Consider the following 24712-nt stretch of genomic DNA (forward strand, 5'->3'; position numbering starts at 1 on the left):
AAAAAGTAATAAACAGAGCCAAGAGATAGCCAGAAAGGAGAAGCACTATAAACAGAAATTTGGACTTTGTTCTCTGAATATGAAGGAGAAGCTTGCATATGTGATAGTGGAGCTTGTAGGTGGTTGTAGGTACCTTTAGACAGCATGACATAAAGTTTCCATAAATGACAAAAGTTATAGACCACATTAGAGTGTCAAGGAGCTCCTGGATGAAGCTTTATGTTTCAATTAAGCAACAGCAAAGAATGAATCTTGATGTGTAGAAGCAGACTTGAACCTTGCCCTTCACTGATTCTATGAGTTGTGTGTACTATGCTTAAGTCCTTTGCCATTGTGTGGAAATCTTAAACTAAAGTTTATAATGCTATAAACTTAGAAACCTGTACTGGGGTACACCAAAGAGGGTCTTGCAATGATTCTTTGAAAAACTGAGACTTTCCTCTTGAAGCAGATGCAGGGTTCAATGTCATGCTAACACAATAAATTGGAAGTCCTGTATGAGTCCCTTGGAAGGTGAAGCTCACCAAAGAGGGAAGGAGAGAGGTTGACTATTAATAGGTTGAAGATTCAAGTCTTCCACGTGGGCCATGCTGAATAAAATAAAGACCTAGATATGAGTCAAATATTCATGTTTCTAGGGGAAACCATGGGCTGGAGCATTTTCCAAAATGTATGATTGGTAAGAAACTCCTGATATTGAACCCAGTCTTGATAAATCCAAAGTTTCTATTCTAGGACATAGGCTACAGTCATTTATGTATATGTTATATTTTCCTACTAACATAAGCTCCATGAGTGCAGGATGTTCTAAACATTCCTATCTTGCTCATAATCTAACCCAGTGTTCCATTCATAATATGGGTTGGGTTGTTTAATTGTTTGGTTTTAGACCAGATCTATGATTTCATTAGTATAGAAAATTTCCAGTGAAGAAACACCCTCTGTCACTGCAGATAAGCAACTCTTCTGTAATTGAGTCTTAAAGTTGCCTAGGGCACTGATGTTGTGATGGCAAGCCTAGAGTTTGACAGCCAGTATGTGTCAGTAAACTCAAGGCTTCCTGATTCTAGGGATGACTTTCTATCCATGACACTAGGTTGTCTCTCTACCTTGGTGTGAAATTTGCTGAAATTTAATTAAAAGTTCAAAGGTTCCCACACATTAAAGAACAATGAATAAAATCAAAACTTATTCAAAGTTTATTAAACTGGATTTGATTATTCTAGTAAGTAAAAAAAATAACAACTTACCATTGCTGCAATTCATCTCTTTGGTCTCACTCATTAAATGTGGTGCTGAAAGGGAAAAGAAAAAACCAAACAAATTTATATTAAATTTACAATTACTAATTTACATTAAAAATTACTAGGTAGAAGGAAACATTAGAAATCCAACCATCAAGTACAGGAAGATTTAAAATTTAAAAAAAAGAAATTTCAATTCCTTTTTAAAAGAACTTTAAATATTTGACTTTCAAGGAAAATCAGAAATTTAAAAAAGAATAATTGTATATCTCATTCAAATCCCCACATCCTGTTTTGTTCAGAGAGGGAAGTAGTAAGGAAAAGATTAAATCAAATAACTTGACCAATTTAGATATTCAATTGTCTGAATCTCAGATTACTGTAGATTTATGATTCTATGATTACAGTAAGAACATTAATTTAGAAATAGCTATGTGTTTCAGTGGATAGAGTGTGGGATTTAGAATCAGGAAGGCCTTGGTGCAAATACTGTCTCAGACACTTTCTAGCTGTGTGATCCTGGTTAAGTCTCTTAATTTGTTTCACTCCTATAAAATGGGAATTAACAATAGTACCTATCTCACAAAGTTATTGTGAAGATCAAATAAGATAACATATGTGAAGCATTTTATAAACTTGTTATATTAATGATTTAAGTACCATTATTATATATTTTTTAGGTTTTTGCAAGGCAAATGGGGTCAAGTGGCTTGCCCAAGGCCACGCAGCTAGGTAATTATTAAGTGTCTGAGGCCAGATTTGAACTCAAGTACTCCTGTCTCCAGGGCTGGTGCTCTACCACTGCACCACCTAGCCACCCCAGTACTATTATTCTTAATCTAGGAACCATGGACAAGAGATGTATTAATAAATTTAGGGGGTCATTGAACTTGGATACAAAAAAAATCTTTATTTTTATTTGTCTCTAAATGGAATTTAGCATTTCCTTTAATTGAAAACATTTTGAGAAAGTTTCATAGATTTCACTAGACTGCTAAAGGGGTACATAACACATTCAATGAATAAAAAAATTTTGAACTATATAGCTTCTATAATAAATCAGAATTACAGAAATTCCATTAGTCTTCAAAGAGTGTTCTGGTTCCACTGACATTATTTGCCCAATATTACCTCTATTCCTTTTATGTAACCAAAAGTCCATTTATAGCTAACATAAAAGTTATGACTTCTGAAATCCTTTATAGCTTTAAACCTACAATCCTGTGAAAATTATAAAAAGAACAAATAAAAGGGGGTAAAATATTACTATATAAATAATTTTTATTTAGAGTTGTTGAATCATTTTTCTTGAACAGTTAGTCATGTTTATCAAGCTTTTAGTACAATGGCACCATGCAAAGTACTGAAAATACAAAGAAGGAAAAAATATGGTTTCTTTTGTAAAAAGATCATATTTTAATGAGCAAGATAATGGACAAATTTGGAAGCTATACAGAGGGTAACTAGAATTTAATTAGAAAGGGAAGTGGGTGGCTAGGTGATGCAGTGGATAGAGCACCAGCCCTGGAGTCAGGAGTACCTGTGTTCAAATCTGGCCTCAGACACTTAATAATTACCAAGCTGCGTGGCCTTGGGCAAGCCACTTAACCCTATTTGCCTTGCAAAAACCTTAAAAAAAGAAAGGGACAGCACTGGTAGAGAAAGAGAGATGAGAAAGGCCCTCTTTAGATGGTGGGATTTGAAGTGAATCTTGAAAGAAGGCAGAAAAGTTAAGAGGTAGAGGCAAGGAGGAAGAACATTTTAGTTATGTAGGCAAGAAAGTGTCATATATGAGGAATGGCAAGAGGGCAGTGTGGCTGGACTATAGAGCATGGGTAGGGAGGAAGTGTGAGAAGAGTGGAAAGATAGAAAGGGGGCAGTTTATGAAGGGTAGATCCTGGAGGTAGTAAGGAACTAAATGAGCTCACACAGCAGGACAATGAATTGGTTAGACCTTTAAGGAAAGCAATTTGGCAGCTAAATGGAGACTAGATTAGAATGGAAAGATATTTAAGGCAGAGGAAACAATGATTATTCCAATAGTCCAGGTAGGTTATGAGGGCTATATAATGGTGGTAGCTATATGTTTGGAGAGAAAGGGACACATAGAAGAGTACTGTTGAAGGTAAAAGTGACCAGTTTAACAAGGGAATGAGTATAATAGGTGAATTCAAGGGAATTTAGGATGACACCATCCTGGATGAAAAGCTTGCATATCTAGAAAAATAATGGTATCTTTAACAATAATAGTGAATAGAGGAAGAAGGAAGATTTGAGTGGAGGGCAAGATGAGTTCTGTTTTGGATATGTTGAATTTGAGATGCTCTTGTGATATATAATTTGAAATGTCCAAAAAAGATGTTGGAAGACTGGGGCTCAGGAGAAAGACCAAGGCTGGATAAATAAATGTGGGAATCATTGGTACAAAAATGATAATTGAACTCTTGGGAATTGATAAGATCATTAAGTTAGTGGATATGACCTGGATAAAGATCCATTAAAGAATACTGAAAAGGAACAATTATATAGGCAGAGAACCAAGTGAGAACAATGGTACAAAACTCTACAGTAAGTTGCACCTTTAAGGAGGAAATAATGATTTGCACAGTGTCAAAGGGTCGACTTAATTTCTCACTCTGGTTTCCCTTCAGTCCTGAACACATGGAATAGTACTTATATTCATAATGAAACAATTCCATTATCTCCTTACCTATGGTATTTTCACCTGCATCCAATGGAACTCTTGGTTTAATGTTATCTGGAAACAGATTCCTGTGAATACAATGCCAAATATATTCTTGATCAACAAAATGAACAAAATTATTTAAAAAAACACATATCTAACATTTCCTATCTTTTTGTGTTTGGTATATATATATGATCTGTGTGTTGATTTTACACACGATATATATATATATGTATATATATACATATATATATATATCTGTGTATGGAGGGAGAGGGAGAGGGAGAGGGAGAGGAGAGAGAGAGAGAGAGAGAGAGAGAGAGAGAGAGAGAGAGAGAGAGATATTATTCTTTGGATTATATTCCTCAGTATTGGCATGTGGCCTTCTGTAAGATGGGTGAAATTTTCATCACACTTGAATAGTAGCTGATTTGCAGAAAATTAAGACACAAAAACATTTTCAGGTGAGGTCTAGAATTAAGGAAGTATTGATAGCAAAGGTCAAGAAAAATACATTCACTCAAATATTTGGGAAAATTTACAAACTGTGAAAATAGCAAGCATCATGTAATATGCTACTTATTTGGAAGAAACAAAGTATGAAACATGCAGCTAGATTGAATGGATAACTAACATGCTGTCAACTACTAACCAAGGACTCCTATTTGAGAATTGATTTGAAGATCCTGGATGATGTACAATGTATGGTGTATTAGACTCTTTTTCTGTTGAATTTCTAAATACACAGATTGATCTTAAAGGAGATGGGCAAAATATATAACAAAGATTGAAATACTGTTCATTTTTTATAAAAAAGGATTATTTTTCCAATTAAAATCAAACAATCCACATTGACCATGAGATCTCAATAACCTGCTCTTTTATCTTAAACTCATGGTCCCTATTCAAAATTCATGGATCATCCAAAAAACTTCCCCTCTAACAAAATATATAATTTACTTACTACTCAAATGAATCTGTGATTACATTCATATATTCCCTTCAGCAATGCCATTCATAATAACCCATCCATACTCGTTTATCCTATGCAGCTCCTTCCCATATCCTCCTCTAAGTCCACAGAACATCTCCTCAGTATGCTGGGAGCTTTCTCCTCACATTGCAAACACACCATGGAGTACCAGGACTTTCCACCTGTTGTATCTCACTCTTACCAATTCTTTGCACATACATTTCTTTGATAAATTCTTTACACCAGTTCATCAAATATTCATTATTTGTTTTATGTTTAAGTCTGCTAACACAAAACTGTGATGCTCACTTTTAATTCTTTGGAAACCATTATCTTCTCTGGACAGCTACGAGCTATCCAAAACTACTAACATCTTGTCATTAAAAAGATAGATCTTTGTTTTTGGGAGACTTTTGACAAGAGGTGAAACAATTTTCCCTCATCCTCATCTTTAGTTTTTTCCCCTAATTTGTTGTCTTCTTATAATGTCTACCCAAGAAACATCCACTGTTGGACAGTTCCTATTAAAATGTTTGAAGTTGAAGTCATGGAGATAATGGAGTCAATTAGCAGTCATTGAATCATAGGGTTAAAATCCATTGGTTACCCTTCAGATAATCTTAATTTCAAGCCCACAGGCATATAACCATGGGAAGATGTGTTTATATATTTGATAAAATTGTAACCTAAATTCTAAACTCCTTTTGCACAGCATCATTTAAATATTCTGCAAGGTCCCTAGGCTATAAGTTGTTCTCGATTCTAATTTTCACTGTGTCACTGAGGAAGTAATGAAAGTTAACCCGGGGCTGTTAACTTTAGCAGCTTAATCCCATGAATGATCTATCCAATATCAACCACTACAGTTAGCAGCAGAAAGTTCACTCCATCCATCTTATAGAGGAAGTATAAAGGTTCAAATACAGACTCTTTGAGGGAAACATTTGCCATTCTTTTTAATCATTCAGCAGGTATTCTTGGGGATAACACTATTTTTAAATGAATTAAACTACAGTAAAAGATAAACCTATTAGCCATATCTGATTTCTACCAGAGTCCTAGATTTGACCAGTCTACCAAATCTACTTTCAATCTTATGCTCTTCTAAATGATTATTAAAGTGGTTGAAGGAATCTCTTCTTGCTACAATTAGTTTAAGCAGAGTTTAGAAGGAAAGCAAAAGTATTGCTTTCTCTTCAGATCCAAAAACACACTGAAAAGGAAAAAAACCTACTAGATTGTGAGATTATAGTTTTAGAGATGGAAAGAACATTTAATATTACTGAGTCTAATCCTACATTTTGTATAAGATCACACAGGGAGTAGAGCCAGAATTCAAATCTAGGTCTTACATGTGAGTCTCTGCTCTTTCCCCTATACTGCATTTTAATGTTTTATTCTACAAAGTAACTGCATAACTTGAGGGAAAAATATATTCGCTTACAATGGAATACTTGGTGTGGAGATAATTCACTACCAAATTATGACTGTAGAAGTGAGTCTAAAAAGTTTGATGACTTACATGTAAATTAAATGATTATTATAAAAGTCCAATATAGCATGCTGGGGTAATTATGACAAGAAATGGCTATTTCTAGGTCAAAGTTAATCACATTTTATCCAAATCTATTCTGAGAAAATACTACTCATAAGTTAAATATTTGATAAATAAATACTCAACTGAAAAGTTGAGAGTAAAGCAGATTTTTATCAATGAAATAACATTTTAATGTACTATGTTGGGGTGAGGGGGCTTCTTTTTAAAGGCACTAAGTCATTTCTTTGTTAAGTAAATAACTCTTTAATTTAAAACTTATGTTTCACAAAGAATCAGAGAATTAGAATTGGAGGATGATTCTAGAGATAAAACCCACCTTAGTTATAGTTGACAACCTGAGACCTAGAGAGATTAAATAAATTGCCCAAGTTCACACAATTAATAAGAAAGAGATCTTCCAGTTGAACGCGGGTCCTTGGACAAAAGAATTGGTATGCATTCCATGATATTTACTATTACTCTGGTTATTTTATAGGTAGCTAGGTGGCTTAGTGAATAGAGTGATGGGCTTGGAGTCAGGAAAACCAGAGTTGAAATCTGACCTGGGACACTTAATTGCTGTTGTGTTGCCTCAATTTCCTCACCTGTAAAATGAACTGGAGAAGGAAATGGCAAACCACTTCAGTATCTTTACCAAGAAAATCCTAACTGGGGTCTCAAAGAGTTAGACATGACTGAAATGACTGAACAGCAACTCGCAGTTCACTTCAATAACTTAGAGTTCAAAAGTACTAGTTTCAAGGTTTGCATACAGTTTATTTAGAAAAGGGTTGGGGAACCTTTTTTTTTTTTTCTGCCAAGGGACATTTGGATAACATCATTCACAGACCATAGAAAATTATCAACTTAAAAATTACCCTACTATATTTGATCAAACATTTAATTAATTCAATCCTAAAAAGCTTCTAGATTTATTGAATTTCAAGTCCTGCCTGTGATTGTCTTATCAGCATGAGACTAAATGATTTCATGAGCCATAGACCAACATTCCCCAGTCCTGATTTAGAAGCCAACATCTACTAATTTAAAACTCTTAACTTCTGTGCTTAGCCCATAATTGGCATTTGTTCCTTGATAAATGAGATTATTTCCCCCTCCCTATTTCTAGCATGTTGATACAAGCAGGTGAATCTTTAGTTACTGAAGAATGATGAATAAAGTAATCATGGAATCTAGGAAGTATAATTTTTATAAACTCTCAATTTTTCTGTGAGCAGATTTTTTTAGCCTTTTCTGGACAGAATTCCATGTGGGAAAATTTGTTTAGTTGTGGGCATTAATGAATCCCACTATTAAAATAATGCTTTCTAAGAATCCCTCCCTAATGTTTTCAAGATATCAACCTGACCAAGGGTGAGATACATAAATGTATGTTGTATATTAAAAGCCATTCCTACCTATGATTTGCTTGTCTCAGAGATGAATCTCTCAAACTGTTCTTGTGTTTCCTACAAAAGAAAAAAAAAGAATAATAGTTTCTTAGAAGTGAAAATTGTCATTGAACAGATTATTAGCAAGAATTGAGTCCTGGTTACTATTAGCTCCCTCCCAGGAATAGAGTTTAATTGTTACATCACAGCTTGCTGAAACTTGAGTACTTGGGAAAAGCTGGCTGATAGAACCTAAATAAAAGGAGATATCAATGTCTCTTTTTTTGTTTTTGTTTTTGCTTTCTAGGTTTTTGCAAGGTAATGGGATTAAGTCACTTGCCCAAGGACACACAGCTAGGTAATTATTTAAGTGTCTGAGGGCAGATTTGAACTCAGGTCCTCCTTACTCCAGGACCAGTGTTCTATCCACTGCACCACCTAACTGCCCCTACCAATGTGTCTTAATATAAGTTATGAAATAAAATACTTTAAAACCTGCAGTATGTAGAATATTGAACATGGAGTAAGGAAAATCTGAATTCACATCCTGACCCAGATACTTGTCCAACCCTACACAACTCATTCAGTTTCTTTCTCTGGAGAAAGGGATAATGATAGTATTGCAAAGAGTTTTTGGCAACTATCAAATGAGACAACTCTGTGGAAAATACTTCACAAAATCTAAAGTGCTATATTAAATATTCTTTATTATTAGGCTATTGTATAGAATGATCACTGGTTATTTGGTTGTCAGCTGAATTGAATATATGACAAAAGGAGGAATAACATTTTTTACTAGGGTGCAAGTTTTTTATTTATTCATTTTTTCCAATTATATGGAAAGATAATTTTCAAAGTTCATCTTTTAATAGTAAAAGATTTTTACTTTGATGAGGTCAACTAATCTCAGGGAGATAAATTGTTTCTTAAAGTCATGACAGATTATAATGATTTCTAAAATATGCTCAAGGGAAATTCTTTATTTTTTCTATTTTTTTATTCTTAATCTTAATATTAATTTTTTCCAATTACACATAAAGATAGCTTTCAGCATTCATTTTTGTAAAATTTTGAGTTTCCTTTCCTCCCCTCCCTCCCCACTCTTCAAGAGAGTAAGCAATCTGATATCTGATATAGGTTATACATGCACAATCATGTTAAGCATATTTCCATAATAGTCATGTTGAGAAAGAAGAATCAGAACCAAAGGGGAAAACCACAAGAAAGAAAAAATTTTTTTTAATTGTTCATGATTTTAATCAATTTATAAACAAGTTCTCACTACTACTTAAATTCACTCTCTTTTTTTAAATTTATTTTTTATTCTCATTTCGTACAAATTTTTTTTTACATTAATAAAATATACTTGTTTACAAGTAAACAAAATACCCCTCCCCCCATGAATATAGATAGACTTGCTTGGGCAAAAAAGTAAAGGGGAAAGAAAAAAATTAAAATTAAAAAAAATAATAGTAATAATTGTAGGTATGGCCAGGTGGTGCAATGGAAGAAGCACCAGCCCTGGAGCCACGAGCACCCGAGTCCATATCCAGCCTCCTAAACCCAACAGTCACCCAGCCATGTGACATGCAAGCCACCTGATCCCCACTGCCCTGCAAAAATGAAGAAAGAAAAACAAAAGACCCAAAATAAAATAAAATAGTAATAATAGTAGGGGTGGCTGGGTGGCAGACAGAGCATTGGCCCTTGATCCAGGAGCACCTGGGTCCGAATCCGGCCCCAGACACCCAAAGATCACCCTGCTATGTGGCCCCAGGCAGGCCACCCAGCCCCACTTGCCCTGCACCCTCCCCCAAATAATAATAACAAAAAATGTTCTTCAGTCTTTGTTCCAACACCATCAACTCTGTCGTGAGTGGATCACATTCTTTATGTTAAGTCCATCACAAAAGTTACTTCCATATTTTTCCAATTTGCCATTGCTGATCGCAACTCCCTCCTTTCTTATTTCTCCACTATCGTACTATATTTTCTCTCTCCTTTCACTCTGACTCTGCTGTAGGGTCGCTGAGTGGCACAGAAGACAGATCCCTGGTCCTGGGGCCAAGAAGCCCTGAGCCCCCATACCACCCCTTGGGCCCAGAATCCACCTGGCCCTATGGTCCTGGGCAGGCCATCCAATCCCAGCCCCTTGCAAGAAGTAAAAAAGAAAATGTGTTATATCTGACCACTCTCCCCCCATGGTCCATCCTCTCCTCCTTTATTCACATCCCCACCCCTTCCCCCTGCTCCCCCCTCCTTCTTACTCCAGATGCCTATACCCCATTGAGCATATTTGCTGTTTCCTATCCTAGCCATCTCTGATGAGAGCAAAGGTTCCCTCATTCCCCCTTGCCTCCCCCCTTCCATATCATTTCAATAGCTCATTGTAATAAAAAAAATCTTATTATGTGAAATATCTTGGACTATTCCCCCTCTCTTTTTTCTTTCTCCCTTTCCATTTCCCTTTTTTTCTTATTGACTCCATTTTTACACCATATTTTATCTTCGAATTCAGTTTTCTCCTGTGCTTCAACTATAAAAGGTCCCTCTACCTGCTCTATAACTGAGATGGTTCATATGAATATTATCAGTATCATTTTTCTATACATGCAGTTCATCCTCATTAAGTCCCTCATATTTTCCCCCTCTCCTCCAATCTCCATGCTTCACTTGAGTCCTGTATCTGAAGATCAAACCTTCTGTTCAGGTCTGGCCATTCCAAAAGGAACCTTTCAAATTCCCCTGGTTCATTGAAAGTCCATATTTTTCCCTGGAAGAGGACATTCAACCTTGCTGGGTAGTTCATTCTTGGCTGCATTCTAAGCTCTTTTGCCTTCTGGTATATTATATTCCAAGCCCTACGAGCTTCCAATGTAGTTGCTGCTAAGTTCTGTGTGATCCTGACTGCAGCTCCACGATATTTGAACTATGTCCTTCTGGCTGCTTGTAATATTTTCTCTTTGACTTGGGAGTTCTGGAACTTGGCTATAATATTCCTAGGGGTTGGTTTTTTGGGATCTCTTTCTCGGGGGGATCTGTGGATTCTCTCCATTTCTATTTTGCCCTCTGCTGCTAGAATATCAGGGCAATTTTCCTGTAGTAATTCTTTGAAAATGATGTCAAGGCTCTTTTCCTGATCATGACTTTCAGGTATTCCAATAATTTTCAAATTATCTTTCCTAAGTCTGTTTTCCATATCAGTTGTTTTTTCAATGAGATATTTCACATTTTCTTCTAATTTTTCATTTTTTTTGGTTTTGAAGTACTGATTCCTGATTTCTGGTAAATTCATCAATCTCCCTGAATTCTATTCTTTGTCTGAAGGATTTGTTCTCCTCAGAGAGTTTTCTTATCTCTTTTTCCATCTGGCCAATTTTGCTTTTGAAAGCATTCTTCTTCTCAATAACTTTTTGAACTGTTTTATCCATTTGACCTAAGCTGTTTTTTAGCATGCTATCTTCTTCAGCATTTTTTTGGATTTCCTTGACTAAGCTGCTGACTTCATTTTCATGTTTTTCCTGCATCTCTCTCCTTTCTTTTCCCAGTTTTTCTTCCAACTCCCTTATTTGATTTTCAAAGTCTTTTTTGAGCTCTGTCATAGCCTGAGCCCAATTTCTGTTTTTCTTGGAGTCTTTAGATGCAGGAGCTTGTGCTTCCTCATCTTCAGACTGAGTATTTTGATCCTTCTTGGGCTCATTTGCAAAATATTTCTCAATGGTCTTCCTCTTATTTCTTTGCTTGTTCATTTTCCCAGCCTAAAGCCTGTTTTGGGGGGTGCTTCCTGAGCTTTTGGGACACTCCCACAAGGGTCTCAGTGTGGGAGGTTGTGTCCTCCCTCCTGGTCTGTGAATGAACATAAGCGCCTCCCTCTGCCACGGGGCCGAGGTGGGGGGGGGGGCCCTGTTGTTCTGTGGGGGGGCCTAGACTGGGATCAGGATCTGAATGTGGTCAGAGCTCCAGAATCCTGTTCCAGAGGCAGAGGACAGAGCTCAGCAGTCTCTCTCTCTCCTCAAGGGAAATTCTAATAACCAAATAAAGGCAGACTATTATAGGAAAAAGTATGACCAATAGTTCTCCATCTCTCCTGAAAACAGGTGGACCACATGAGATTAGATTTAAACAAAGCCAGATTTCCTGAAATTGAGGATAATTAGAGGAAGAAAGGAGGTACTCTTCTCAGGAAGTCTTTTCTTAAAAGGAGAGATTTTCACTTCTCTGAGAAGATTGAGGTGTAATCCTGATTTGGAAACAGAGAGAGAACAAACTTCCCTAATGTTTCTCCACAATAATAAGAGCTAGCATTTAAGCATTCTAAGGTTAAGTCATTTGCCTATGGTCATATTCAATTTAAAAAACATCTATTAAGTGATTACTATGTGCACTAGATAAGGATTAACCAGCTAAGTGTCAGGGATAGGATTTGAACCTGTTTTTCTTACTTCGAAGCTTTGACTATGCTAAACTACCCTAGGCCAGTGAAGAAGCAGGAAAAATTATAGATCATAAAATGTTAGAGCACAAATATGTTTGACTCTCTCATCCTGTGTTCACAGATCAACTCAATAAATCTAATTATTCTCCCAGGCTGACTGCGAATTGATAATTTATAAAAGTCTTGATATTTGTTTTGCTTTTTCATAGCTTCTCAAATGTTCACCCACCTCAGATGTAAATCAGAATGCACCAACTGAAAAAAAATCATTCTCAACATTGCCTTATAGGGAAATCAGGTATTATCAGCTCATATGATTTGCAACTTGTCATCGTATTTTTATCTTACTTTTTTGAAGCTCACTGATATCCTTATGGTTTGCATATTTTGGAGTTTGTTATTTTCAGTGCATCATTTTTGGACAACCTCTTATTTTTTCTCCTCCCTTCTCCCTCTGGCCCCTGCCACTGTGGGTGAGACCATTTAAAATCAAACCTTTCTAGTATGAAGAGTTTCTGATTACATACCCTTAGATGCATCTAGCCTAACAACATAGCTCTCCTGTCTTAGGAATGAAAACTTCATGGTGAAAGTGTAAACACATTATCATTCTGGCGAATGTGTAAACATATTACCATTCTGGAGAATAGAGCTGAGTCTTTTTATTCATGAGCTGTAGTTCTTTGAATAAATTTAAGAGGGACCAATGCTGGGTCAGAAGTGAACCATATTTTCCCATAGGATCTGCTGCATAATAAAATTCATGCATAAAAGCTTGAATTCCAGGTCCAAAAGATGGGAAAAGCTGAGAAGAAAATAGAACAAATATAAATCTGTTAGTAAATAATATTAGAATAACTTGTAGAAAAAGTATAAAATAAAATAAAATAGAATGCCTTTGTGGAATGCCATATAATCCAGTATTTTAAAAACAAAATATTTTAAAGTAATGGTCAACAAAATCCACTTTTGAATATGATGTTCTCTATGGAACTGCAAATGATATTCAGTCAAGTATATGAGTACATGACCAGGCAGTTGGGAGAGTGAAGAGAAATCCCTTATGGTCAAAATTTATTTAGGATAGAATGAGTAAAGCCAACAGAATAAAGGAAGCTTGTGATTGTTCTCTCACCATCATTATGGTTAAGGAATTGATACTATGCTTTTTACCCCAACACACCACTTTCCAAGTATTCATGCCAATATGTTCATGATGCCTCATCTCATATCATAAACTCCAAGAAAAGTAGAACCAGACCGGTTTCACTTTCTTTGTATTGTGTCCAAAAAAAAGTACTATTAAATATGGTTATTAATTTATTGTTAGGTAATGATGAATTTGCAGTTCATTCAAATTGGTATTTATTATGGAAATGTCTTTGAGGAAAATACTTTTCCTTTGAATTCATCAGCGAAGTTTCTTCAGCCCAAGGCAAATTACAGAATATCTTTATTAATAAAATTAGCTAGTAAATTGGCGATGTTTTCATATGCAATATTCATCAAGTAAAATATATTAGCCTTAATCTTTACTATAATATTACCATAAATTGTTTTAATCCATCATTTATCAGAATGTAATTTCTTAAAAATTGTGTGCAGTAAATTAATAATTATTAAATCAATGATTCACTTCATTTAAATGACTGAGTTTTGGATTAGACCTTATAAAAAAGAGTTTGCATCAACAGAATCATTAGAAAATTCAAGTTTATTAATTTAATCAATTATAGAAAGTAGTGTGAAACAGAAAACAGGGCATTGAGAATGCACATATGAACAGAACAAATCTTCTTTTGATATTATCCAGACAATTATCAGAATCTAAGAAAAAAAAATCTCATCTTTGGACTAGAATCAATTTAGACATTTTGCAAAGTTTAGCCATTCACCTTTTCTCTCTACCCAGTTTTGATGTAGAGTTAGACAAATTAGTTTGACATTTCCAATCTCCTGCAAACAGAAAGAGGGAAATTGGCAAGAGATGCATTTTCATAAAGTAATAATTTCTAAAATATTAGTGGAAAACTGGAAAATTCTTCAACAATTTTCCCATGAGGAGAAAAATTTTAAATGTCAGTTACATTAATTCTATATTTTCCTACCTTTAATAAATCAAGTATTGTTTTGAAAAATCATAAACCAAAAGGCCATCTTTGATAAAGAAAAATTGGATTTTTAAGATTTCTAGGTTTTTAAAGAAACAACTGCCTGAATCTGACCTAAATTCAAGATTATATAAACATATGTATAGATGTATATGTCTTCATACATGCATATACATGTACACATATAGGTATATCCCCAGCATTCCAAGCAATGTAATTTTAGCAACAGAAAAAATTTTAAATGACATTATTTTTGATTTACCAGTTGGAATTGTCCCAGACTCTTGAGTTCCTTTATGAATGTCATAATTGAATTCAGCTCTTCTAAAGAGAGGCATGGATTTAGTTCATTTTGATATCTTTCACCCTGCATTGAAAATGCAAACAAAATTATTTAAATATTCCAGCAAAGAAATGAAAATTATTAGTTCAGTAGCCACCCACTCCACATCTGTTTGTCTGCCTATTTGTCTATCTATTTGGTTGATGTGAACAAGCCTGGTATAATGGAAAGCTATAGATATAGTTTCTGTGAAGACATGGGTTCAAATATCATTTCTTGATAGTTGCATGTATATTCTCTTTTCAAATGTACTTGAATTTTTTGAGAGCACTATCATTTTTCCAGTCACCCAAGTTAACAACTTGTCATCCTTGTCTCTTCCCTCTGCCCTTATCTCCTCTCCCTCCCTTCCTGTCCACTCAGTTGATAGATTTTTCTTTATTTCTGCTTCTACAATATCCTTTACAACAACCATTGATACTGTAGTGAAGCTCAGAAGAGAGAGAGACTGAGTTTGGAAATTATCACTGTTTTTCTATCTAAGCATTAATATGTATGAGTGTGTATAGCTACATATATAATATATACATATATAATGAATATGTGTACATTATGTCTTATCATCTTCTGCCTAGAAAATTGCAGTAACTTAATAGCCTACTTGCTTTTAAACTCTTCCTTCTTTTTTCTATCCTCCGTATTTTTATCAAAAAAATCTTCCTATGGAATAGACCTGACCATGAAACTCCTAAGCTCAAAATTCTTTGATGGCTCCCTATTGCTTCTAGGATAATATACAAACACACCTATGTCTATTCCCTGGCTCCAAATTACTTTTTGAGTCTCTTTTTTATATCATCTCCCTTTAAACATTCTACATTCCTACCCAACTGACGCATTAGATTTTTCCTTTTCTTGAACCTTACTTTTCATGTCTGATTTCTATGCTTTCACTCCAGAATACAGACCTGGAATATTTTAAATTGGTTGAAGTGAAATTCTGAATAAAAACCTTGAATTTTATACAATTTTAAAGAAAATACTGCTTTATTACTCTGAGAATGTTACAAAATAGTAGAACTCAATAAAGCGTAATTAATATAGTTGAATGAAACCTTGATGATCGTGTTAACAAAACCTTTATTTCTGTTCTATTGCCACTCAGAATCTAGCTACAAATTCACTTGTCTTCCTCAGTAATTGTATGCCCATTGGCAACTGATTCCCTAGATATTTTCAACATGGAAGCAGTGTGATGAGATTGTAAACAAAACTGTGATCAAAATTAAAAAGTAAATAGGAAATGGAAAAAATTTTATAGCTACTTTTCTCTTTTTTAAGGACTTCTCAAATATTTAAGAAACTGAGTCATTAATAAAAATACAAGCAAATCTCCAACTGATAAATGTTCCAAGTATGTTAATTGCTAAGTAGTTAATAAAATAAAAATATATTTAAAAACTGACCTCAGTTTCCTCTTCTGTTAAATTGGGGGAATGACTAGATGATTTATCATTTAAGATTCCTTCTAACTTTCAGTCTTTGATGGTATGATTCATTAAACCTCTTAGAGCCATAGATTCCATGAGCATAATTAGAAAGTTATATTAAACTATTGTAAGGTTTCTTCTAGCATTATTGCTCCACCATGCTATAGTACAGATATCAAGAAATCTCCACAGTATTGTTAAGTAGATATCTGGAGGGAAATTATTGAACAAATATATAATAATAATTTATAATGTTATAATGGAGGTAGATTAATAATTTAAAAACATTGGACCCAGAGTTTTATCAGCAAAGAACTAGTTTTCAGTCTTGCCTCAGACTTTATGTATGAAATGTTGGACAAATTTTTAAACCTTTAAGAGACCCTCAATTTCTTATTTATACAATGGGCATTATAACAAATACCTGACCCAAATGAGAAAAATGCTTTGTAAGGCATAATACTTTTCATGTAACTGCTGCTTAGAAGTCATTTCACTTTGCTGGGCTTTTGGTTGCTTGTCTGTAAAATGAGGAAATTAGACTACGTGATTTCTAAAGTGGTGTTGTTGGTCAACTTCTTGACTCCATTTGGAATTTTCTCTGGCGTTGTTTGTCAAGGCCTTCTCCAGATCATTTTAGACTTCTCCAGATCAGTTTACAGATGAGAAAACTGAGGCAAACAGGATTAAGTGATTAAGTCAGTAAATGTTTAAGGCCATATTTGAACTCAGGAAGATGAGTTTTCCTGATTCCGGGCCCCATGCTCTATCCACTATATCACCAAGCTGCCTCAATCCTAGATTCTATGATTCATCAAGTTCCCACCATGTACAAAGCATTTAAGAGACTCCCTTTGGAGATTCTTTTGAACTAATTTAGAAGATAGATGAAATGCTCATGGCTGCGTATGTTATATAAATAGCAGGAGCCACAATGAAAATACCATCAAGATTGATTACATTCTAACAAGGTGAACCCAGGTAAAACATCTCAATTTTCTTGGAAGTCAAGGAGAGTTTAAAGAGTAGGTTTGGGATGCAAGAAGAACATTCTCAAATCCTTCATTATAACATGTTATTTACCAAAAACAAATTTGGAAGAATTTGGAAGTGAGGATTATATGTCACACTCCATATGCAGGAGATGACATTACCAATTTGAGGTCCAAAATAAGTAGATATTCTCCATCAACAAACATTTTTTTTTCTCACTAATTGTTTTGATTCTTTCTTGGGTACAGAAAGTACCAAGATAACCACTACTTTGGGATTTTGTGGTTCTGGGCTTTAATGACAGCAGGTTTGGTAAAATAAAAAAAAGGAAACAGTATCAAGTCAAAAAAGACTACATGAAACTAACAATCTGGGGCCATAGCCCTTTTCTCAAAAACAAATCAGTTCCATTTTTATCTTCAATATTTGATATGGTTTTTGTATTCATTTTAAGCTTTCTATATTTTATCAACTTTTGTAGAATTTAGAAAGAGAGAAATATCTAAGTGGAATCAATTATTATTAAGTAAGTAGTACCCTAGTACATGGCACTGTGGATAGTAACATTTAAACTTTTACCCTGTTTCAGTATTAGTAACACTGCAAGCAAATGTGACTGAAAATTTTAAAAATAGATTTAAATCTCTTAATTTAACCTCTACTTGCTCTGAATTTTTAATAAATAATATTGGGCTAAAATTTGCCTTTTCCTGATAACAAAAATTTTAAAGTTGGCTAAGTAAATTAAATAATATTAATCAGAGGGTAGACTTGGAAAATACTTTAGCATTATTTTCACACATTTCCTTAAAAAAACCCTCTTTATCTTAAAGAATTTTTGATAATTTCTCATATTTATATATTACTTTAAAGTTTACAAAGCACCTCCTTCACAGCAACTCTGTGAAGCTGATAGATAAGTATTATTATGCCCATTTTACAGATGAGAAATTGAGGGATTCAGAGAAGGTATGTCACCCAGCTAGTAAAAGTCAGTCAGAAGCAAGATTCAAACTCAGCTTTCTCTTGATTCTAGGGCCAATGTTTCCCCCCCCTCCATTATAATATCTTTATTATAGCATTATAAATAATTATTTTGATACTAATCATTTTTATATCAAGTACTAATGTTTAACTCAAGTTCTTGCTAATACTTTGGAAATTTCCATCTGTAAGTAAAATAATATGAAAAGGAACCTCAAGACCATCTAGGACAATTCTCCAAATGTTTCTCCCTACCTATTGTGGCCGTAAGTCACTTAAATCTGGCCTCAGTTTCCTCATTTGTAAAATGGGGGGGTAGAATTAGATGCCCTCTAATCACAGGTCTCTTTCAACCTTCTATATTGTGATAGTAGGAGTCTTTGAGGATATGGAAATTTTAAAAAAAGATGAGAAAAATAAGGAATATTTGGAAGAAGAGAAGGTTTGGGGGGTTGAGTAGACTTTTGTACATTTTGACTGTGAGATATCTCCAGGAGATCCAGACAACCATTGATATTGTGGTGAAGCTCAGAGGAAAGATTGGGTTTGGAAATTATCACTGTTTTTCTATCTAAACATTTATTTGTAAGTGTGTATAGGTACACATGTAAATGTGTGTACATCTTTTGCATAGAGATGGTACTTAAATGATGGTGCTAATCATGTTGTTAATAGAGTAGAGCGAAAAGGAAAATGGATAGAATCTTGGGGAACATCCACAGTTAGGGTTTATAGGATGACTGTTGAGAAAGCAAAGATGATTAAGAGCAGCCAGATAAGTAAGAGAAGAGACAGGAGAGAGTAGTGTGAAGAAATTCCAGAGTGGAGAGATTAGCTAGGAGAAAAAGATACTGAGTAGTATCAACTTTATCATTTAGGTCTAGAAAGATGTAGACTTAGAATGATCATCAGATTTGGCAATTAAGAAATTATTGTAAGTTGGAGAGAGTAGAATCCAAATTGGAAAGGTGAATGATTAGAGGTGGAAAGCATAGACAGTTTTTCAAGGAGTTTGGCTAAGAAAAGGAAAAGAGAATGGAGAGGGATAGTAGGATCTAGTGAAGGATTTTTGTTTTTTGTGCTTAAGTTAAATTTTCTTTACAATCAGCAAAAGTCTTTTTTCTTTCACCCTCCCACTCTATCAACACCTTGGGAAATGAAGAAAATCAAATCTTGTTTTAGAGATAGCTAATCAAAACATATTTACACATTGGTAAGGAAGACACACAGAGATATTTTTGTATTAATCTGTACTTTAATGTTTTACTTCTTTATCAGGAGGTAGGTAACATATTTATCATTAGTCCTCTGGAATCGGTCATTTTGCTGACAAGAGTTCCTAATTCTTTCAAAAGTTATTTGTTTTTAACCTTATTACTGTCATGGTATAATTTTCTTTCCTAACTCTGTTTCCTTCATTCAATATATCATACAAGTGTTCCCAGGCTTCTCTGAAACCATTTCCTTTATTTTTTCTAGCACTTTAGTATTTCATCACATTTACATATTATAACTTGTTCATTCATTCATTTTTCAGTTTTTCATCACTGTTTCAGATTCCCATTTTTGACCTCAAATGAACCAAAAATATTTTTGTCCATTTTAGAGTTTATTTGCTTAAGACTAAACTCTCTCTTAAACTACCATTCCTCTAATTCTCCCTTTCCCCTTTCCCTCCTATTTCCTTTTCAATTAAAATGTATTTTCTGTAACTAATTTTGTATGTGGTTGTGGGTATGTATTTGCCTTTCCTTAACCAGTTCAGATGAGGGTGAGGTTGACACTTCAACTACTTCCCCTATTCTCTTCTCCGTTTGTTTAGATATCTAACTTATTTCTCTAGCCTTCTTTCCCCCCACCTATGTATTCCTCTTATCTAATTAGATTCCCTCAATAACTTCTGATGATGATGATGGGCTCAGAGAGGGCACATATATTATTAGCATGTGGGTAGTTTATCCTTATTTAGTCAATTATCATTGTTTATTCCTTTAGCTTTTTTATGTTTTCTCATCTCCTGTGTTTGAACTTTGAAGTTTCTACAGAGTTCAGGTCTTTTTCTTGAAAAAAAATTTTTTTTCAAGAATGCTTAATAGGGCATCTAAGTGTCACAAAGGAAAGAGCACCCACTGTGGAGTCAGGAGGACCTGAGTTCAAATTTGACTTCAGACACTTGATACTTACTAGCTGTGTGACCCCCGCAAGTCATTTAATTCTGTTGTCTTGACCCTCCTCCCCAAAAGCGAGAGACAGACAGACGGAGAGAGCAGGAAAAAAAATGATTGCTTAGAAGTCTTCTATTTTATTAAAGATCCATTATTTCCCCCTTCAGTATTATGCTGTTTTGCTTCAAAAGTTATTTTCAGCCATAAGTCTATATTATTTTCTAGAATATCATATTCTAAGGCTTCTGTTCCTTTATAGTGGTGGCTATTAAATCATAGGTGATTTTGATGATGACTCCTCATTATTTGAATTCTTTCTTTCTGGCTCCTTGTAATATTTTTTCCCTTTGACCTAGAAGTTCTGGATTTTGACTACAATATTCCTGGGAATTTTCATTGTGGGATTTCTTTCAGGATGTAGTCAGTGAATTCTTTCTATTCTTCCTTTGCCCTATGATTCTGAGATCTGGGCAGTTTTATTTTAAGGTTTCTTGAAATAGTCAAGGATTTTTTATTGTTCATGGCATTCAGTCAGTACAGTGTTTCTTAAATAAAATTTTCTTCTCTGTTTTTCCCAGTTAAATTGTTCTATGAAATATATTCTTTTCAATGTTTTTCAGACTTGGTTTTAAACTTGATCTATTCCAATTTTCTTTTTTTGTTGCTTTTAGGTTTTTGCAAGGCCAACGGGGTTAAGTGGCTTGTCCAAGGCCACACAGCTAGGTAATTATTAAGTGTCTGAGACCGGATTTGAACCCAGGTACTCCTGACTCCAGGGCCAGTGCTTTATCCACTACGCCACCTAGCTGCCTCAGATCTATTCCAATTTTCAAAGAATCTGTTGCTTAGCATCTAGGTAACACTGTCAGCTCTGGAGTCAGGAGAACCTGAGTTCAAATTTGGCCTCACTCAATAATTACCTAGCTTGTGTGACCTTGGGCAAGTTACTTCACCCCATTTTCTAGCAAAAAAAAAATGTTGCTTAGACAGGATTATTAAGCCAAACTGTTTATATCCTTTCCAGTTTTTTTTTCCATAGCTCTCATTTTTTTCCCATTTTTTCCCTCAAGCACTCTCATTTCATTTGCAAAAACATTTTTCTAAATTTAAAAACGTTTTGCCTTATATTTTCTAGGACTTTGAGTTTGTGTTAAGCAGTGTTTTTCTCTGAAACATTGCTTATCACTGTCTTGGAGTCATTATCTTTTTCTGCATTTGTGTCTTGAGTGTCCTTAACTCAATATTGGGGTGTTCTTTTTTTGTTTGCCCATTCTTACTTGACTGAATTTGATAGTAAGGCTGAGTTCAGCCACACTTTTGGAGGGAAAGTCTAGATTGGTTCTGATGATTTCTTGGGATATTAAATGTTGTATTATCCCGGGATCTCAGGGACAGTCTGAGAAGTTGCAAGCTTTCAGTGCTCCCAAAGGGGATTGGGGGCAAAGTGTGATTTCCACTCCCACCCCAGGATCTATTCTCTGCAAATTTCTGACCTGGGTTTTAAAATTTTTTATTATTTATATATTTAAATTTCTGAGCTCCAAATTTTTTCCTCCCTCCCACTCCTCTCCCCTCCCCCGCTGAAAAGGCAAGCAGTATATCAATTATATATTTGAAATGATGTCAAACACACTTCCATATTAACCATATTTTTAAAAAAAGTAATTGAGAAAAATGTAGTTCAATTTGCACTCAGAGTTCATCTATTTTCTCTCTGGAGATGAACAGTTTTTTTTTCCTTTTGAGTTCTTTAGAGTTGTTTCAGATCATTGTATTGTTCAGAGTAGTCAAGTCTTTCACAGTTGATCATCATTACAATATTGTTACTGTGCATTGTGATCTCCTGGCTCTGTTCACTTTATTTTGCATCATTTCGTTTGTTTTGTAATGCTGTAGGGTTTTTTAAAACCATCCCTTCATTATTTCTTATAGTATAATAAAATTCCATCACAACCATATGCCAAACTTGCTCAATCATTCCCTAAATAATGGTTATCCTCTTGATTACCAGTTCTTTGCTTCCACAAAAAAACTGCCCTAAATATTTTGTACATATAAGTCCTTTTCCTTTTCCTTTGATTTCTTTGGGATACACATCCTTTACTGGTATTGCTAGGTCAAAGAGTACGCACAGGTTTATTAACCCTTTAGGTATGGTTTAAACTGTTCTTCAGAATGGTTGGACTAGTTCACCATTTCACTAGTCCAACTATCAGGATACCCATTTTTCTCTCATCCCTTTTAGTATTTTTTACTTCTGATGGGTGTAAGGTGGCACTTCAGAGTTATTTTAATTTTCATTTTTCTAATCAATAGTGATTTAGAGTATTTTTTCGTGTGACTATTGGTAGCTTTGATTTCTTCTGAAAACTGCCTGTTTATTTCCTTTGCTGACCTGGGTTTTAGTCAGAATAGCAACAGAATACTTCTGGGGACAGCCCCTTTCAGTCATCTAGGTAGGTTTATTGGTTCAGAGTGACAGAAATGTAGGTTCCTCTTTGTTCTAGGATTTCCTCTCTGGTCATTCTTTGCTAGGCTGAGTTAGTTGCTGGAACTATGATGACCCTCTGATCCTGGGTTCTGAGCCAATATGCTTTTGTTTGCTTCTGAATTTTCTCTCATCTTTGTACTCTGACCCAGGAATGGCATCTCAGACCACCCTTGATCCATTAATCAGAACTAGGTAGAGGGCACCTAGTGCTAGTAGGCATGAGTTCCTGTTGCAGTCTGATTTGGATGTGAAGATGTCCCCTATGCATCTAGGATCTCTTCTTGCCCTGGAGCACAGCCTCATCTTAGCCACTGGAGAATTCTGTATCAGTGTGGTTTACTCCTGACCTGATGAAGCCCTTGTGTCAGCAGACACAGGGTGGGACAAAGGACTCATTGTGACCTTTTCCTGGATTTCCTTATCAGTATTAAGTCTGGTATATCTTCTAGTTCTATTTGAAAGAGTTTTGTGGAGCTTATGTGTATTACTTCCACCATCTCTGCTCTGCCCTCCTCCACCAGTTTTTGTTTTTGCTTTTATGGTTTTGGTTTTTTTGGATGAAGAGATGGAATTTTTTAAGACATTAGGAAAATAATTATTATAAATGGAGAGGCTGAAAAATAAGGGGTAGAGATGGAGTGATTTAGGATATAATCTTCTGGAGAATATCAAAGGGGATAAGATGAAATGGTCATGGAAAAGCCTTGGCCTTAGTAAGTGCCTTAATTTGGTCTTGACCTTAGTCAGAATGTAGAGGGAAGGAGTAGAGAACAGGAATATCTATTATGCAGTACAATATTATTATCCTTATTTTATAGATACAATTGAGGTTCTTAAAGATCTAGCTAGTAATTGAACAAGAATTAAATTTATTGATATTAATATCTATTATTCAAATTTCTTTTAAGAGAACATATGCTAAGGATTGACTACAAATGAGGAAATATTAAATACACAAATATAATTTTACCTTAATTATATCTGAGTTGTAAATTCTTTGAAGTACTTCAGAAATAATGGAAAGTGAAGACTCATTGGCAAAGAGAAAATTGAAAGTGTCTTTCAAAAGGAATTCTTTTGTATTTTGGTCCTCCAAATCAAGATTGTCATCAATTTGAAAATCAAAATGTTCATGTACCTTTGAAAAAGAAAAAATAGATGATAAACATGTTTATATTAATTTATTTTACTGCAGTAGACTTATTCTTCCTGGGAAGTGAGTCATTTTCTATTACAATTAAAGATCATAACTGACCTCTAGTGGTCTATTTGGAGGACAGCAATCTCATACAGATGAGTACTGTTTTTTAAATACATAATTTTTTTTATTTGTGACAAAATTAGCGAATGCATCATAACTACATATAGGTTAACTATAGAGTAACTCTATTTGGCAGTAAGATACTTATTCCATTATATGCCAGCTGATACCATATTTAATCAGTATAGTTAAGAATAGACAAAATTACTTAAAATAAATAAAATGATTGCATCAACCATATAGAGAAGTTGCTTTAGAAAATTTTAGCATCATGAGATTAACTATTTAATGGAGTTTACTCAAAAATATGTTAAACACCAGAAATTAAAAGAGTGTCATATAAGATTCTAAAGAACAATCTTGAGTATCATAAAATTGAGGGAGAAATTTAATATTATTTTGCTCACTTGGACTGTTCACGATGCCAATTCTGAATATTTGGGTCAACATGTGTTTTATTCCTTCCCCACCCTCCTCCTCCCCTAAAAAACAGGACTCCACTCAAACAAAGCCAATGAAGTGTCCTAATTTCCTATTTCTAAAAATAAATTTCTGTGAGCTGTTTAAGAATGGCACGAGTAAAGAAAAAAATATCTAATTAAATGAAAGAGAAAGAGACTATTATTAGAATAGATAATATAGGCATCAAAGTACAATTCACATGTGTT

The 24712-nt window shown here is 34.5% G+C and overlaps 1 protein-coding gene across 1 annotated transcript in view; it reads right to left on the reverse strand.

Moving 5' to 3' along the window:
* Positions 1–24712, reverse strand: part of CPED1 (cadherin like and PC-esterase domain containing 1) — a 407812-nt gene that overhangs the window by 205608 nt on the left and 177492 nt on the right. Inside the window, exons 10-15 of the mRNA XM_074193820.1 lie at positions 23754–23921; positions 14640–14744; positions 12902–13071; positions 7859–7909; positions 3955–4016; positions 1251–1295 (exon numbers count right to left, since the gene is read on the reverse strand). Coding sequence (XP_074049921.1) covers positions 1251–1295; positions 3955–4016; positions 7859–7909; positions 12902–13071; positions 14640–14744; positions 23754–23921 — 601 coding nt within the window. The remainder of the gene's footprint in view (positions 1–1250; positions 1296–3954; positions 4017–7858; positions 7910–12901; positions 13072–14639; positions 14745–23753; positions 23922–24712) is intronic.

This window comes from Macrotis lagotis, chromosome 7 (genome assembly GCF_037893015.1).
Source record: "Macrotis lagotis isolate mMagLag1 chromosome 7, bilby.v1.9.chrom.fasta, whole genome shotgun sequence".
NCBI classification, from domain to species: domain Eukaryota; kingdom Metazoa; phylum Chordata; class Mammalia; order Peramelemorphia; family Peramelidae; genus Macrotis; species Macrotis lagotis.